General features: G+C 41.5%; 1 protein-coding gene across 2 annotated transcripts; it reads left to right on the top strand.

Annotated features, from left to right (window-relative positions):
* Positions 1–327: 327 nt before the first annotated feature.
* lcorl (ligand dependent nuclear receptor corepressor-like) lies at positions 328–19,080 on the top strand. Of its 2 annotated transcripts, XM_030414085.1 has the most exons (8): positions 328–491; positions 1,451–1,516; positions 3,254–3,342; positions 3,460–3,586; positions 5,131–5,355; positions 5,481–5,562; positions 11,703–16,978; positions 17,083–19,080. In XM_030414085.1, the coding sequence occupies exons 1-8, from the start codon at positions 398–400 to the stop codon at positions 17,088–17,090; spliced, it is 5,967 nt and encodes a 1,988-aa protein (XP_030269945.1). In that variant the 5' UTR covers positions 328–397; the 3' UTR covers positions 17,091–19,080. The 2 variants fall into 2 exon arrangements, with proteins under 2 accessions (XP_030269945.1, XP_030269954.1); XM_030414094.1 differs by lacking the exons at positions 11,703–16,978; positions 17,083–19,080 and adding an exon at positions 6,473–10,814 and having other exon boundaries at positions 332–491.
* Positions 19,081–19,224: the final 144 nt, after the last annotated feature.

Genomic DNA, 19,224 nt, shown 5'->3' with positions numbered 1-19,224 from the left:
ATATAGATATAGATAGATATAGATACTGTAAATCTGCTCCTGTTATATGTGAGCATTAAAGTTTATGGTTTTAGCTCCCATGAGTGTTCAACAGGAGCACATCTCAACAAGGTCTTGAGAGGTGTTGTAAGACTTAAATCTGTATCCAGCTATCTGTAGCCTACATAACAAAAATAAACGTGCCTTCTGTAAGCTTTTTAGCAAAAGGGGAGTGGGAATCAGTTTGATCTGTGAGACTGAATTCAGGGAAAACACGTCCCTTGTCTGATCAGCCTCCGTCCCCCTGGTGGCCGGTGGGGGGTACGGCAGCCATAGCAGGGTGACGGTAAAACCGTCCACAGCCGCTTCCTGTCGTTCAAACAGAGGGAGAGAGAGGGGGGAAGGAGTCGGACGCAGAATGGCGACCGTGCAGTGCACCAAATGCACGGCAGAAAGGAAAGGGTTTCGGCGGGAACTTGATTCTTGGCGACACAGACTGATACACTGCGTCGGTATGATCCATGTGCAGTTCATATTTTGTCAAAAGTCGGCGAGCTTCAGAGAGATTTTCGCCCGTTTGCAAAGGGATCGCTGCCCCGAGCTATCTCAGATTGCTAGCTAACGTTAGCTAACCACTCGCTAGCTAGTAGCCCGGCACCGTAGGTGGCCGCAGCTTTAGCGGTTAAGTTAAGCTGGCAGGCTAATATTTACCAGCTGGCTAGCCGTTACAGTTGGCTCCTCTTCTTTGTCTCTCAGAGCTAGCTTGCTACTCGCCGGTGCCAGCTCTTTCGCATCTTTTTATACGACTAAAGGGATGCCGAACATGTAGCATTAAGGCGTATCACGTAATTTATCGCTAACAGACAGTTACAACCTTAGCTAGATGTGTTTATTGACATTTATTTTGGCAATGCTAATGCCATGCTAACAAGCTATGCTAACTTAGCTGTTGATATTATTAGGGGGAGGGGATTGTTGCTACGTTAGGGCAGCTAATGTTAGTGCAATATGAGAAAAGCATACATCTCTGTGGTCTCGGGTAACTGTCTTCCACGTACCGATTGCTATTTTGAACACAGTTTTTTCATGCTAACATTACAGCAGCCGGTAACCTCGGGCTAATCTGCCTGATGTTAGCTGAATTTTCTGCTTGTTTATAACACAGAATCGGAGTGACATCAAACTGAGAGTGCACGAAACAGAAAATACATCGATATATTAATGTCACTCCTACTCACTGATCATATTTATTGTATGTTTGCCAAGTGATCGAGAGAAGATGTTAATCATTACATATGTTTGGCGTCTGCCCTAAGTTGACACTTGCAATTTCGTTGCCGTCGAACTGGTCTAGTTTGGCTCAGGGCCATGAAATGAGAAAAACATGCATCGCCCTTTTGTCAAGTAGCTTTAACATTCATAAGTCGCTCGTATCAGCATTGAAGGATTTACTCTTTATTTTGTCTTGCAGGGTTTGAAAGCATTCTGGAGGGAATCTATGGCCAAATGTTGCTGAGAGACCTCAATTTATTTGATGGTGGGTTATTGTTTTGTGCATTATATACCTATTTTCAACACAAATAATGAAATGAGGGACAGTTGACAAGGTGTTAATCTGTCTCCCAATCCTTTCTGACTTCTCAACCCTAAGACACATTTGTTCCATTGACATACATCTTTAGAAATTTGTCACAAATATTTCGTTTTTGGCCAAGGCCAGTTAATTTTCCCAAACACCTGGTTGCTTAAGTTTTTAGCAGATATTGCTCAGACATGTAGACTACCGAATAATTTTTAGCAATGGGTTGATTCATATTTGATAGACCCTGAAACTTGTACGCAATATTGCGCGTCACATTCAAGATTCTTGCTTAACAGCTATATAATATTAACCATGCTATTTTTGAAGTACAGCTACTTCACTGTGCAGCCACTCATTTAAAATAGATTAATTTATTATTTTTTTATGTTTTGAGTTATGGATAGATATGGATACACCCCGCATGTGTGCCTCTCTAGTGTGTAAAAACAAAGCAATCTGTAACATCTTCAATTGCAGTATATCAAACATGCTGATGAATAATAAAATATATCAGTGGAACGACTAACCTTGCCATCATTTTAAGAGAGCAGCTTACTTGCGTCAACCAACCGGTGGGAACAACAACGCAGTGTGTGACAAGACAATAAACAAAGTATTTTATTTGCAAGGGTATAAGCCTGCATAGCATTCATGGAAATACTAGATTTAGATGAATTAAACTGACCCTACAAAACAAGATGCACAACATGCAATCAGCAGTTTGCCAGTAAAAAGAAAATGCATCTGCAGATATGTTGTGCTATACATCGCTGCCCATTGTGTGGCAGTAAATATTGTATGGGGTCCCTGGTAGTTCTCATAATAATATCGCTTGCGACTCCTTATAGCTACGAGGGAAATAGATTTTGCCTGCTCTTGTTTTAGATACTTTTAGAAAAGTACCCAGGTAGTGATAATGCTAAATAATTTTAATAAATATAAAAACTTGTGGTGTATCGCATCACTGCAAGCTTATCCAGTGTACGTCGTAGGACTATACACCACTCTTAACTCGTATAGCTCTACTTTTCTCCATTAGCTTGTAGTGTGCTATCACAGGTCACTGGCGCTTCTACCAGCAGCCAAAACACAGCTTGCTTGATGCCATCGGTGCAGTCTCAATGCAATCAGCAGTGCCATCTGGAGTCTGAGTGAGGCCAGACGGGAACAAAATCAGATGATGTGTGATAGAGACCCTGGCAGCCAGGATGAATTGCTGTGTGAAAATCCTCTTTGAGTGACAGTAATGTGTTTGCCTTTTAATTTTAAAAGTACTGAATTAATCATGGATATCAGAAAAAGACCCAAATTGATATGAAGCAGACCTGCTCTTGATTTGCAACAAACTCACTTGTAAAAAGTACTACCAGAGACATTAAGAAAAATGCCCACGTTAGTCTAAATATCATAAATAAAACAAAACACCCTGCAGATCTTAGTTTATAAATTGACAACTGTCAATAGGATTTGTGTGAGTCTTAGAGCTATGTATTAAGTGTTACCAGCTGTAAATCATACAGCAAAATCTCTGCTAAGACTAATCTAAATTCAGCAGCATATAGAGTTCTCTTAGAATAATTGGTGAGACGATGCAGCTTGGAAACCACTGCTGCTGTTATACTGTGACCACAGCAAGAGGCTGTTTGATCCTTGATGTATCCTCCTTTATTAATGTGATATTATGTCTTTCAGACTGTGAACCCGCAGAGTCGGACGACTGGTCCCCAGAAGCAAGCTGCTCTCAGTGTTCATTCTGCAAACTACCCCTGGATAAACTCAATGTGAGTAATAATGTTTTTATTTTGGGCCACTTTAAGAGCTCTTGAATGTTAAATGGTTTGACAAAACCTATATTCATCATAGTAAAAGCAGTCAGTAAAGTAATTTTTCTCTTGCAGGATCATGTACCTGCTGCCACGTCGCCCCTCTCCTCCCCCTCTGATTACTCTCCTTGTCAGGCTCCAACCATCTCGGAGAGCAGCCAGTCAGCACACAGGTTCCTACAAGCTGTGTTTCACAAGAAAGGTGAGTCAGCTGTCCCTTTTGATTTGATTAACTTTGTCACACCTCTGTGTCTTGTCCCTTTGAATAATCCTTATCAAGACATAATTTCTTGCAAGTAACTGATGATAGACTAGCACAGAGTTCCTAAAAAATATGGCCTACGCAATATGAGGAAAAATCTGTAATGTGTGATAACATTGCTCAACATGAGCAGTGTTAATCAACTACAGAAGTGCACATATCAGCTGTTCTTCAAGCGTTCGTATGGTGAGTGGTGAATGCCCGGGGCATAGAAATGAAATTATCTTTCTTCTTCCTGGTGTTTTAGGCTTCTTTTGCATTGTGTTTACTGCACATGTTCATTACTATAAAAATGTGATTTATTGGTCAGCACTACCAAAAATGTGGTTGGGGCTCCTCAAGGGGTCCTTGAAGTCATCCCAAAGGTTCCAGAGAAAATTCTTTGTGATTACCATTGAACTGCTTCCAGGCTCGATTTATTAGGAAATGACTCATCTTGGTTCAGTTCAGTGCTAAGTTCCATATTTTCAGCTCAGCTGCAGCCTAAGAAGTAGGAGGAGGCGGTTTTGACAGTGTGATTGGTAATAATTTCTGGAACCCAATTTGGAAATTGTGGGAAATAACCTGACAATGGTGCCATAAACAGTCATGGTCATTAAATAACATCATAGTCCATGTTCTGCCAGTAGACACATTTATAGGATCTGACAGTATAAATCCTAATACTGCCTGAACAATAACAATCAGATATTAAAGGTAAAACTATGGTTCACACTTAAAGGGATATTCCGGTGTAAGTTTAATCCATGGTCTAACACACCATGAAACTGCGTTAGACTCCCTCTCGAGAGATAACGTTTGCAGACCACTAGCTTACGTTGTTTTAGCATCCTCAGAAACGACTGCACGACAACAATACATTGCAGTAAATGGGTCCAAATATAAAGCCGAGTGCAGTAGAGTCCCGCAGTAATGATCATCATTGAGCTGCGGAACTCTACTGCACTCTGTGAGCGACTCAGAGGGCTTCCCCACAACAAGGAAGGCTTCTCGGGTGGTAAGTTTCGTTTATCTTTTCCGACAAATACGGCAACTATATCAAATGTTTGATGCCTCGGAATATGTGCTGGGACCCTATTTCTAATGTTGCTGAAGTTTGGTGCTGTTCTGAGCATTATGTGTGGCTTTTTGATGGCGATTCTATATTTGGACCCATTTACTGCAATGTATTGTTGTCGTGCTGTCGTTTCTGAGGATGCCAAAACTACATTAGCTAGCGGTCTGCAAACTTGATCTCTCGAGAGGGAGTCTAACACAGTTTCACGGTGTGTTAGACCATGGATTAAACTTACACCGGAATATCCCTTTAACAATACTTCACTACCTGATAAAGCCTAAATAGAGTTTCTTGGACACACTTTTGCTGCTCTCCCGCTGATGTATTTATTGCAAGATATCAGTAAACCTTTCCACGAGGTGCAAACTCTGCAAAATTCAGAGTTATATACTTCAGTTTTGACTCCTATCTGTGACTTCTTCATCAGATGTGCCCCCAGGCTGTGATTCCAACATCCCTCTGGTTGCCCAGGAGCTGATGAAGAAGATGATACATCAGTTTGCCTTGGAGTACGCATCCAAGTGCCTGCTCCACACCAATACAAATGGTGTTACAACAAGGACCTCATCACCTCTGTCAGATACATCAGATGCCCCTCTGGATCTCACAATGAGCCGAACCCAGGAGGAAAAAGCGGGTGAAAGCGATCCAGGTGGGGAAGGCATAGAATATATTGTGAATACACTGCTGATAAAATCATCTTTTGAGCTTTCTAAGTTTTACCCAAGTACTGTAACTCAGTCCCTAACCAGTTTAAATAAATTCTTCATGTGACAGATGGCGTGCTCGACCTCTCCAACAGGAACTCTGCCTGCTCAGCAATTTCATCAACATCCTCATCTAATCACAAAGCCTCAGGGTAAGAGTCTTTTTTTGTTCTTGGATTTCTTCTGTCTATACATTTTACTGGTATTCAGCCTTGCGACAAAATGCACAATGACATTGCTGTCATTGCTAGTGGTTAGAAGAGGGGGGTCTTCTTAAAGATGGTAATACATTTATGTGACCAGGGAATTTTTGTCCAAACCCACTATGACTGAAACTATTTGCATGTGAGGAAATTCCCATTTCAGTATTGTCTACTGCATTTCCTTCATGGCTTCATTTGGAAGGTTAGCATCAATACTGTGTTGTGTTACTGTCATTTTCACCAGCACTGCTTGATTTAACACTTCTGCTGCCTGAATGATGATGCATACTCCTGTGTTTGGCAGTCCTTTTGGTCATTTCATTGGTAGTTATTATGAAGAGATAGCTTGTGTTTGGATTTGATTTTATTGGGGTTGACTCTTTTATCTCTTGAGCGGTAACGTCACAGCAATTATAACCCTATTATAACATTTGCCAACAGCTCAGCATTGTACATTGAGGAGAATATTGCAGTGCCTCACAGTGATTTTACCTCCTTTTTTACTGATCCAGTTATGAGTTTGATTATTTCAACCTTCAAGCATGTAGGACTGTCACTGAAGGATATCTCAAAACTACAGGGGTTGTGTGGGCATGCCAAAGTAACCCCAGCCATTCACAGACTGTCCCACCTGGACGTGAAGAGGCTTTGCCACACACACAGAATATGTGTGTGTGTGAGGGCGCAGAAACAGACTGAGAACAGACAGACATGAAACATAACAGTCGCAGTGATGTTACCAACACAAGGCATAAAGGAGTGGACCCCTCGCTCTGCAACCCCCCTGTCCCCTATGCCAAAATCAAACCCCCTCCATCACCTCCATCCTGACCCTGCTGTTTGGTCCTCCCATCCCTAGGAGGCAGCGCAGGCAGAAGGAGGAGTACATTGAGAGGAGCTTGGAGCTGTCTGAGGGGTTGCTGTCCAAGGCCTTGAAGGATATACGTTCAGGGAGGCTGCAGGAACAGCGGGCTGCGTTGCTTTATGGAATACCTCTTCACGTTCTGAGGCAAGGGCGGGACGGCTTGGCTGAGGGGAGGCTGGGGATGCCACATCAACTCACACCAGGAAGCAGAGATTTCAGGGATGAAGTGACATCATACAATGTGATGTCATCAATGCTGGGTGGTGAGGCCCGCCTTGTTCTGCAGAAGGTGGCGGCGTGGGCAGAGCGAGCAGAAATCGGAGGAGCTGCAGAGGAAAATGGAGACTTGAGTTTCCCTTCATCCTGTCTTAGCTTTTGTCAGCCGAGCGGTCTACAGAAAACCCTCCCACACTCCTTTCCCCAGCTCAGGGATGCTCTCCAGCCCTCACCAAGCCCCACCCCAAGTCTGGAGTCGCCCACACCCCTGCGTATTCCTCAGGTCCGTTCCATGTCTGACCATAACAGGGCGATTAAAGCTGAGAATTGCAGCATGGCTGAAAACCTACACCAACGAACCTCAACAACAGAAGGTACTGCCAGTTCATCCACCGCTAGTGCTAGACCTTCATCTCTCTTCAAACTCAGACCTCCTTTCTTACCACAAGGCGGTCCGGGCATTGCCAACCAGTCACCTCATCGCCTGGGACCACGAGGTTCATCACTGGATGATTCAGAAGAGGGGGGAAGTGGCCGGGATAAAGACAAGCAACCGAGGAAGAAACGCGGGAGATACCGCCAGTACGACCATGACCTGCTGGAAGAGGCCATCACCATGGTGATGGGAGGTCGTATGAGTGTGTCCAAGGCCCAGGGGGTTTATGGGGTGCCCCATAGCACACTGGAATACAAAGTCAAGGAGCGTACCGGTACACTGAAGAACCCGCCCAAGAAGAAATCTGCCAACTTGTGTTCATCCAATTCCAACTCGTCCGGTTCTGGTTCCATTACCAGTACCACCAACTCAGGGACTCTTTCCTCAGCAGCTGACGCAAAGAGGTTCTAGACCACGAAACGCCTCCAGAACTCCTCAACACTTGAACTCATCACCTCATACAAGATCAATGTTTTCTGGAGACTCTTGTTAAAACACAACACATGCCTTTATAAAATATATGGATATCGATATTCAGGTTTTTCAACTATGTCTGTAATGTGATGGTCATACTTCAAGCTGTATTTCTCAAGCTTAGTCCTGGGCTTTGATCAAAGCAGCTACAAGGTTCAGCATTTTCCAAGAGGCAGTGGTGCTCATTGCACCTTTTTTTCACAGGGGCTGATACACTAAACAAACACTTTATAGATTCAGTTTTTTATCAGTAAAGCTAAAATATCTTAAAGGATATGCCTTGCATAATGTTATCTGTTGACTTGAATCAACAAATGAAAAGACCAAAATTTAAGAATTAGTTATATCCTACTAGAATGTATTGTCTGTGTTGCCCAAACCTGCTATATTCAAATCATCAGTGGCCTCATTTATATAATACTTCTTTTGATGGAAAGGTGGCACTGCAGTGACAATGTTTTAAGGAACGGCGTTTTTTGTCTTAAACTTTCATCTGGCATGCCTGAAACTTTTTGCTTTGGTTCACTACCTTTTGGGTGGATCTCTTTCTGTCATGTCCCTGCTTCACTTGCCTGTATCAGATTATACAGTATACACAATATTTTTGGTAGCAGTAGAGTTTTAAAAACATTGGTATCAGTCTGCGACTAAAGACTATACTTTTAAGGATGAATCAATTGTTGGTTATGGTCTTCATAGGTGATTTATTGCTCGTAACAGAATGAAATAACACCAGAATTATCCTTTTAGAGGTTCAGGAACTTAACATTATTTTCATATTATTTTTATCTTCATCTTCAAGGAGTAAATTGACATTTGATTGTCAACCAGATTGCCCAGGATTGAGTGTGAGAAATGCAGTCGTGGACCTCTTAGAGCTAAGAAATAAAGTGTGACTCTCATGTTTCTTAGCTGTTAGGTTATTAGGTTATTCAGGTTTGATTCAATTCTTAAAGCTCCTTATTAATGGAGCATTGATGATTGTCATTTGCAGCTTTCTATCTCTCTCTGGGTATTTTACCCAGGCTACTGAAGTGACTTAGAGCCATTATAACAGATTAGAAACTCATTGCTATGGGTAGACACCTCTACACACAGGGAGATTGTACAGTACAAACTGCTGTTATGGCTACATTGTCATTATGATTTTTTGTTGAAGAGATTAAGAAAGCCATTTTGTGTCCTCATAGTTTCCCTGCTTCATTTGTGCAAGCTAGTCTAAACATTGTATTGAGTGTAGTTGGAATGCAACTGTGCAGCATGTTTTAAAATGTGCACTGATACGATTGGGAACTGTATGTTATCGTGTATGTGTACTGTTTGTGAAAGATGTTCTTTTATTATCACAGATATTTACTAACTCTGCTACTGTAGCTGTATTAATGTAAACCTCATACATGACTGCTGCTTAAAACTGTTCTCTACTGGACCATTTCCCTAGCACAAAGACGGGTAGCTACAACAAAGAAGCTCATTTCAACTAGAATTTAGTGCATGGATATGGTTATTTATGATTGTGAAAGCTACTGGAGGCTACAGTAGTTTTGTCGAGAAGTCCGCAGTGTGACAATGACTTGATTCAGTGTAAAGTGCACAGGCTTGTTTGTCTGTGTCTGGGGAAATGCTAAATGTTGCGTCTACACTCGTGTCTGTCTCAGAGATGGGCCTATTTCCATTAACAGTGCTACTACCAAAGCAGCAGTTCAGGGTTATCCACAAAAAGCTGCTTCGTTTTGTTTTGCTGTGATGTCAGCCTGCCTCGCTTTCACTCTCTCTCTAACCTCTCTGCCACATATACCTCTGAACTTTATCTGCCTATATTCCAGTGTGTGGTTTCATATCAAGGCCTCAGTGTTACGATGCTGAATCTGCTGGGGTATGAGCTCTTATTAGCTTAGAAATATTCAACAGTTAACTTAAAGTAAATTATTATACAGCTATTTGATCGTTAAGTGAGAAAGGATTTTATTTTTAAAGGATACAATTCCGCCCATTGGCATTTACAAGAGATCTGCCATTTGTCCTGGTTGGTTATCTTTGTGTTATTTGGAATTTAAAAGCTAATCGTAAACCCGTTTTATTTTTTAAAGCTTTTTTGGACAGCTTGTTTGGCATTTCAACTTTTCTAACTTTGGAAACTATACAAACACTGATGTCTCCGCTCCTGAATGTTTCTGATCATAACAGTACACAGTGCCTGTGTCTGGGGCTACAGCATAGTGCAGCATGGTGTCTCTACTCTGGGAAGTATCTGCTCTTTATATCAAAAGGCCAGTTTGTAAACAAGCCTGAAGACCTTTTAAGAAATGGAAAAAGATCATTATTTAATTGTGTATGTTTAATTACATTATATTCTGCAAACAAACTTTGGCTTGTTTTCAAATGGGGCTTAAGGCTTCTTTTTTTCTCCCCTTTTTCTTTTTGGACTGAACTGCTGGCAAATTTTAAAACCGACTTAACAGAAATCTGCTATTTATGCATAAATCAATTATTGCACTATGATTTACAAGAAGCATTTTACTGTAGAATTCGTTTTGTGTTGTTGCTGCATACTTATTTATTGATTGTGCTTCAAAACTGTGATTTTACTAGTTTGATTGTTGTAGTTCTTGATTTGTAATGGGGCACTTTGATGCAATGTGAAATGTGTATTGCTACAATTGCATGACAGCTTTTAAATGTTAGCCTATTTTAATTTATTTAGTCCTGAAATGACACCCCTGGTTATTGTGATTGTTTAGTGCTTTTGTTAAGATGAAATTATTTAAGTGATTTAAAAAAATAATAACTTGATTATCATAACAAACTCAAAGGTAACACTACAGAATGTAAGACTCTTATACTGCATCCAGCCCAGGCAAACAGGTCTGGGCACATACAGTACTTAAAATGTTGGAAGTGCGATCCATTATCAAACACTGAAGCAATTTTAATGTTATTTAAATTGATTACCTGCTTTTATATTTAAATAAATCACTCATGGCCCTGATTTAACTGTAAGATGATTTGAACATGAGGGGGTTTTTTGTTTTGTTTTTTTGAGCTGTTAGTTTGTTGGAGAAAGTGCTGTTGATATAAAAAAAGAGAAAAAAAAACATTTTGGTTTAAAAAACATTTTGGTTTAGGCGTTTCTACAATCGTTCCTTCTGCTTCTGGCAGAATGTTATCATTTGCCTTGAGCAACTCATCAATAAAACAGTTCTCTAATCAGTTGCCTGCTATAATTATTTTGCTAACATGATGTTTTGTTCAGGGTGCAAGTGCAGATTGTAAACAGTTTGCTAGAAAAACCTTTTTCACTGTTACTGTTTTCAGGGACCTGTCTTAAATGTTGGTTTGACAAAAGCTGGTGTGACAACTTAACTGCAAATCACGAGAGAATATGGTTATCAGCTTGCTCTGTCCAATTCCCTTCACCAGTTCATAGTTGTGTGTACAGCAAAAGGCAGTTACAACATGTAGATTTCAAAACCTTTATTTACCTTGTTGGTATTAAACTTGGATTTTATGATGAGTACAGACAGGATACCTATCATACCTGAGAACTATTTAATTGTGGTTAATTTTTTATTTAATGATAATGCATATTATAAAGAATCTCAATGTGTTTCTCATGATGTTAGTATCCTGCAGGCTACAAACAAAGTAATTGATACAGTAATAATAAAAATTAATACGACATTTTTGCCCTCTATAAAGGCACTTTTTGTAGTTTTGGGGAAGACATTTTAATTCAAAGAGAAAGATCTTGATTGACTTTGTTGGTGCCTAAACAAAGGTTTTCATGCCTGAATAAACTGGATAAAAAAACTCACCTTCAGGGACAACACAATTTCATAATGTTTCACTTTGTTTATCCCGGCCACCTTGCTTAAAACAGTGTTCTTTGGACCTTATTTTCCTCTGGCAGCAACTTGTTTATTCAGTTATGGAAAATAAGTTTTTATTCTAGCAGACCATAATAGAATCAACACAAAATGTTAATAATGGTGTTACCTAAAACATAATCAGTCTAGGTGAGTACATATGTATTGTTTGTCATGTAAAACTGTGCTCAGCTACAAGTTAAACCTCCAATCTTTATATTTTTGCATCTAGCTCCCTGCTGTCATCTCTTACAAAAGAACCGGGGGATATTGGACAAAGAGGGACTAAGTGTCGTCAGAGCTCTGCGTTGGATGCTGTTCTGAACTCTCTCTGCCCATCACACAGTTCCTTACTGTACCAGATCCTGAAGCTGGTACACCAGGAAAAATTGCTGTTGTTTCTTAATCACAGATCTGTAGGTCAAATTGAATCTAACTGCTGTCACTGTGGTGTAAACCCACAGGATAATCTTACCCATGATGCAGTCCCTTTCAGTGAATGTAAAGCCCATAACAGCAGCCCGTACTGCCCTTTAACTGACTGTGATCATCAAGGTCATGGCAGCACAATGTACCATCCAGGAGACTGCAAGTCCAGGTGTAGCGTCCATCACTACCCTTTAACAGACTGTAAAGGCGATGCTCCTAGGGGCTCAAGCTACTGCTGCTTGCAGAGGTCGAGGATAGAAACCTATACTGTTCTTTGCCCCAAGAGGCCGCCCTGCTTTTCCTGCCAAAGCCTGGCTGTAGGTCATGTCAACTCATGCTCATTTGCATCCCCTCCCTTGTCATCCAAATCCCCTTCACTGTGCACTCCCTCCTCTAGTATATGCCCTTCCTCATCGATCTGCTGTAACCAACACAACCCCCACTCTTGTCCCTGTTATTCAAACCATGCCTGTCTGATGCAAGTCAGGAACACAATAGAAACAGGGGTTGGAGATGGGGATCCTCCTGTCTTGAAGAGGGAGCAGAGCCCCTCTCCCCCCCCTCTGTCCCCTATCCCTTCAGACATCAATAAGAAAACTGATGAAAAGCCACCCTCCCTCCTTCACCACAGACAAGAGGAGGAAGCTGACCTTATAGTTAAAGGTGGTATTATTAGTGCAAGCCACCAGGAAGCAGATATGGATACAACTGCAGAAGAGAAGCAAGAGTGTAGGACCCCAAGTAGTAGTCAGGCTGAGCAGAACCCAAGTGGGACTTTACTGCAAGATGTTGTGGATCGCTTCAGTGAGAAACTGGAGACAATCAGACCAATAGAGAAGGACCCACCTTTGGTTTCCACAGCCCTTTATGTCTCTGAAAGGGAGCAGCTGCAGTCTCCCTCAACCAGTCAGAACTTAAAGTATCCCGCTGATGCCCATCTGACTGAAATCATCACCACAGTGCTTCATACAGGTAGTGCTAGCGACTACAATCTCAGTGAGCTGTTCAATCGACAGGATAGCAAAGAGTCCAAGTCACCTAATACACGCTCTCGCCGTCGCCAAGAAGTCCTTACTGCTCTAGCAACACCCACTAATGATGCTTCAACCAGAAGGCATACTTTACAGATTAAACGAGAACTTGCAATGCTTGATCAGTCTTACAGTAGGAAAAAGGGGCCCCCAGCAAAGAAGGCAAGATTTAAAGATGAAACTGTTACTGTAACTCCATCAAACACTTCATCAGATTCAAACCTAGTTAAAGAGGAGTCCAAAAGAGAGCTGGAGTTAGATGTGGAACCTGTAGAGAATCAGAAAGATAAGGAGGGACCACTGAACATTCTCACTGAAGAACGTGACAGGGATGAAGTGAAAGAGGAGATACAGACAATTATAGTAACAGAAGACGTTCAGATCATTAAAGCAGAGGAGAAAGAAAAGGAGATTACTCTCTCAGGCACTCAAATTGCCAACCCTGAACTGCAGAGCAAATGTGGTAAACAAAGCTCAAACGGTGACAGTGTTCAAACACAGGGGATGACAGTGACTGCAGCCTCAGCAAAACAGTGTAGCAAGCCCTGTGAAGATGGAATTGATAATGGTGCCGGAAGTTATGGAAATCACGAAAATGCACAATCAAGTCAAAGTTCTGATGGTGACAATAGAGCCAGTAAAGCTAAAGCTTGCCATTGTCCTATTAGAGAAAAGCAGATATGTCAATCCCATCATTCCAAGGAGGCAAGGAGATCCAGGAGAAATAAAGTCCTACCACAGTGGTTCGCCTCCTATGTCACAGAACCCATGTTTCTTCAGTCAATGTCTGACAGCATTGTTAACCAGAAAACACGAAACGACAAGGCATTGACATCAAGTACACCGGATGCCTTATCCAAAGACCCAGATGGTAAGGACACCCATCTTGAATCAAAAAGTGAAACGTCCCTGTCCTCAGCGAAGCACACACAGAAGCTTTCCTTTGAATCAGCACATAGAGACCAATGTGGACCATTCGACAAAGAGTCAAACAATGTTTCCACTAACCAGGTATTTCCACAAAATGTGGCTGCCAAAGAGAAGATTTCTGAAAAACAAAGCTCAGACAATGGGACAGAATTCAGTGACTGTGGTGCCAAACCTTTTGGAAGGCTACGATTATCTCCAAAAAGGCTACAAAGACTACAGGACTCAAAGACTGCTTCAGGAACTCCCCAGAATACATCAAATATAGATGTCATTACATTTCCTACCTGTGTTGGGAGCCCTCCCAACTCCCAAGTCCAGTACACTAGTCCAATTAAGCTCATGTTTGTATCACCAGTAAAGGATAAGGATGGAGTGAGATATAGTCTCAAATCAGCAGGCTCTGGCTCTAGTGGACAAGCAGAGCAACCTTTTGACCCATGTGAAGAGTCTTCATGGTCAGGGACAATTCAGAAACACAAAAGCCAGCAGACTGAGTCAACCTCTCCACAAGTAAAATCTGTTTCTTCACCACTAAAGTCAGCTACCTCACCTGCAAGATCTGCTTATTCACCACGCAAGTCTGCATCTTCATCACCCAAAACAGCTTCCTCATCACCCAAATCAGCTTCATCCCCAGCCAAGTGTGCTTCTTCACCCAAATCAGCTACTTCGCCTGCGAAGTCTCCTTCTTCGCCAGCCAGGTCTGCTTCTTCACCGAAGTCAGCTTCCCCGGCACCTAAAATAAGTCCCAGAAGGTCAAATGAAAGTACTCCAACTAAACGTGTAGCTGGAACTGAAGGCCAGAGATCACCAGGTGACTTAATATCTTTCCATGAAACCACTCCTCCAAAAAGGCGCCCCGGTCGGCCAAAGAAGATGGGACCCCAACTTGAGCAGAAAGTAAAGAGGCCCATTGGTCGACCACGTAAGCAGAAGGCTGTGGATCCAGTAATGGGGGATAAAACAGTGAACGGAAAATCTAATGTACCAGCTGACCCAGAGGAGAATGTCAATAAGAACCTCAAAATAACGGTAGTATATGGCCGTTCAAGGAAAATTAAAAGAACAGTGTCTGAGGGATTTGACAAACTACAAACAGAATTTCATGATGCTTGGCAAGCAGTGGGCCTTAAAAGTGACTTGGGCATTTTAATGCACAACTCCAACATCAGCTCAGGTAGTATCAAAACCGCTACAGAATTGTCAGAGGACTTAAAATTTGTCAGCCCTGTGAAAGAGTCTGCCCCTCAATCTACCAGTAACATTAAATGTCAGACTCGGGATGACTCTATACCCTCAAGGAAACCAGGTAGACCTGCAAAAGTTAAAATCTCTGGAATCTCAGTTACAGTAACCACAGTTTCACCTCGGCAACGTAAAATTCAGATAAATAAGGACACTCGGCAGTCTCCTGAAACACAAATTCATAAGAAAGTACTACTACAAGAGTTCAGATCTGCCAAAGAGCCACGGACAATCAGTCATCAATCAACAAGCAAAGGCAGTCTAACAGAAGAAGGGATAGAAAGAAATGAAGCAAGCAAGGACAAACTACCAAATCAGCCTGTAGCAGTGCGTCACTCAATGAGAGTGAGGAAGCCCTCTATCCACTTTCTGCATGCTGTTGCTACCTCTACCGCTAGATCCTATAGCCACAGTAATGCTCTTCTGCGGCGCTCTAAACAACTTCTGCTGAACAAGGCCAGCAATGAAAGGAAACAGGCAGAGCAACAGAGTAGTGTTGAAACTTCAGGGGAGAAAAGACATCTCTGTGGACAAGAGAGGAGAAACATCTCTCAGGACATGAGCAGAGTGGCAGGGGTGTCTGTAGACTCAATCCTTACCCCAAATGAGACGCTAAGGTGGTGGGCAGCATCAGCTGAGGAAAAGACTATGAACCAGGAGCTTGCCAGGAGAATACGAGTCATCTCTGACACTTGGGTCTCAGATACTGTTGGGAACCAAGGAAAAGAAATTGCTTTTGATTCTAAACTAGGCACTAAAGGCAACAGAAAGTCTAAACATCCCTCTGCAGTTAGAACGCTGTTTGACTGTCCTCCTAACAAACCAAGGTCCTGTAGCATGCAGCAGCTCTGCTCCTGGTTTATGCAGACCACAGAGACACAGTCTCTGGCTATTGTCAAGAAGGCAAGCTCCCGTAATCCGTACGAACTTATGCACTTCCCTCGTACTGCCCATAAAAAAAGTGCTTGCCACAGTCCTCAGGCAGAGCGACTCCGCAAACACATCAAGAAATTTGCCAAAATGGTGCCAAAAAGTCCTTTGCAACATCAACAGGCTCAAAGAAGGTTGAGGAAGAGAAATGAGACACCTCGGCCAACACATATTAGGCGACAGCTTTTCACTCCCAGGTTTTCAACAGATAGGCTCAATTGGGGAGCCCAATTGAGGAGAAGCAGAACATTTGGCAAATACCAAGCCACTCTAGTAAGAGCAAGGACAAGGTTCCTAAACCGGAAGGAAAGGGAGAGGTGGCAAAAGAGGCAGCGGAATAAAAAACACAGAAAAGTAGCTACAAGTTTTTCAAATGGATGTGTAGCAACTGGGCTACAACCAAAACGTGAGGCATTACGAAGGTCAACAAAATATCAGTTATCTGACTGTTTTGAGAACAGGTCTGCCACCAATTCTGTTGACCAAACTCGGGAGCCTGTGGATGTTAACAAAGAGCAGAACCTCTGCTCTAAAGCCTGGAGTCCTGAGACGCTTAAGGAATGCCGAGTGTTTCTAAGGAAGATCAACTCTCCAGACAATGAATCAGCTGAAGAAGAGTGGGACTCCTGCACTGTGACACTGGATGACGGGTCACCTTCTGCATACCTATTTGCAGGAAGGGAGAGAAAACTGGTAGGAGTTGTTAAAGCTGTGAAAAGTGCGAGAAAAAGGAGAATGAATAGCACTGCCTCAAGAGAACTAGCAGGCTCTGCACCTGAATCAGTTCAGGAGCAGGATGAGATGCCAGTGGGGAGGCAGAAAGGCAAATACAAAAGTCCTGGGGCTGTGTCTACTGAACCACCACAACCTCCACCAGCTAAAATGTTGAGACAGTCGCGAATGAGGGGCTTGACTGGGCCAAGGTGGTGCGACTTTGTATTTGGTAACTATCTACATCTTTTCTGTAATATCATTTAACATATCAACTTTTATTAGACCTCAAATCATTACAATGTCCTTTTGTGCTCTCTTTACTTTTTCTGACAGAAAACTAAATGAAGCATGAGGCCTCCTCGGACCTGGATAAGGGACTGTGGTTTTAACGTGGTGCCTTTGGACATTGAGCTGACCACGTGGACGGACCATCCTGCTATGGTTCAGTCTTACACTCAGCAATTATGTAGCAGTCTAACTTAACAAAAGCTTGATGTTGCACTATTTTTATCCTTGGATATGTATGTACAGAATGTTTGAATTTTTTTTTTTTTTTTTTTTGGTCAACTTGCCTTTGTCTATCTGAAAGTGTATAGTACATCATGACGTCGAACAGATTTTTAATGGGATAAGTGCTTATACATACAGTGAGCCCTGTCAGAGAGGTTTTCTTGGAAGGAAAGATGAAGCTTGACTGCATTAGACAGTGCCATCTCCCCCATAACATACCTCATTATCAAGCCACCACTTTTTTCAGACGATGACCTTTTGTTTGTAAAACTTAATCTGAAAACAGTAAAAAAAAAAAAAAAAAAAAAAAGATCAATACTTTAAGTTATTGCTTCAACATTGAAAATGTACAGTTGTAAAATCCCCCATACTAGTAAGATTTTTATTTATAGATACTTAAATGTTAAACATCCAAATTTCTAATTTAACGACAAGCTGTTTTTTTATTTTAGATTTGAGAAAAGTATATTCAAATTTAAAGACATTCTCGCGATCCCAGCTTCATTTGCAGTATTCTTCTGCAGTCACTGTTGTATTGTCAATCAGTAGCCAAAAACATGGTTTAAATGAAGGAATTTGTTTTGTATTTCTTTCCCCTATTGCTCTCTGAATGGGCCCATCTGTAAAAAAATTGTGAACTACAGTAATTGGCCATCAGCCTGCACTAAACCAAATAATTTAAGTCATTGTCATTTCAGGTAATGTTTCAAACAATCCTTTTAATTGGCACTTATCAATTCTTTGCATCAAACTGCAATTAGCACAGACTACATATCCAGTCCCAACACCCATAATGTGTAGAGATACCTGTGAAGTGATGAAGAAAATGGCATTATGCAGTTGTAGACAGTAGATTCAGATTAATCTGACGGTTTGTGGGATCTGTCTTGTTTTAATTCAGTTACCTTTTTATGTGATTGTCTTGTTTTCACCCAAAGCATATACTGTATATGTTGGTGTCGGATCTACTTCTTGCACTATTCCAGCTGAGATTATTAATCCCACTACAGATTCCTCCCCCATATTTTGCACATCCCATGTCCCACTACCAAACCCTACTGTAAAACTAGAGAATATATTTGGTGCAATACAAAACCCAGATGATTTATCAGTATGTAGTAATTATTTTATTGCTGACAGAAGAATGGATGTACGCAAGTACCAATGGCCTGGGATGTAACTTCAGTTTTGTTTCCATAGCCATGTAATGTGATCTTAAAGGATATTGCTCTACAAACTATTTTTCCCACCTGCTTTGTTCTTCTCAATGAAGCAGGAAAATAACAGATCCTTATTTGTTATAATAGCATTAAAATTGTTTTATCATAAATGTACTAGCATTACTTACTGTTTAAATGCAGGTGGGAATGTGATGCTGTTAAGGTTTCCTTAGAGTTTTTGTTTATCTCAAGTTGGAGCGAGAGACGCCTACCTCCACTGGGACTCAGCTAGGTCTACTCTTCTGCTTAATCAAACGTGAAATAGACAAGGCCAGACAGTTGATCGATAAACACTAATCTTGGATCAATTTCATGTTTTCCTGCCCTCTGAGGATCCCAGATGTCTGGCTGTAGGTCAAAACTTAAACCTGTAGTGTATTGTGTGTCTGACTCTCCTTGTATGTATGTCACTATGGTTGCCATTTCAACACGATGGAGGAGAGGTTGCTTAGTCTTGTGAAAAATAACCATCAGCCCATTGTTGAAGAACCTGGTGCTAAACATCTGTTGTATATTTTCTTTATCATGTGTTTTTATACTGTCCATAACAGATGCAACAAAGAGGTGTCTGATTGGAACAATAAAACGTCTTTTGAATTAACCACTGAGTAATATGATTTCAATTTTGTAGTGAAATGCAAACCACAGAAGATCCTGCTATGTGTATACATCAGTAGGCAGTTGCAGCTTAGTTAACATTAAAACAATCTGCGAAGGAACATGTACTGTAATGACCATACTGAGC

This window comes from Sparus aurata, chromosome 1, assembly GCF_900880675.1.
Source record: "Sparus aurata chromosome 1, fSpaAur1.1, whole genome shotgun sequence".
Lineage (NCBI taxonomy): Eukaryota > Metazoa > Chordata > Actinopteri > Spariformes > Sparidae > Sparus > Sparus aurata.
Note: the sequence above shows the minus strand (reverse complement) of the source record. Positions and strands in the feature narration are given on the sequence as shown.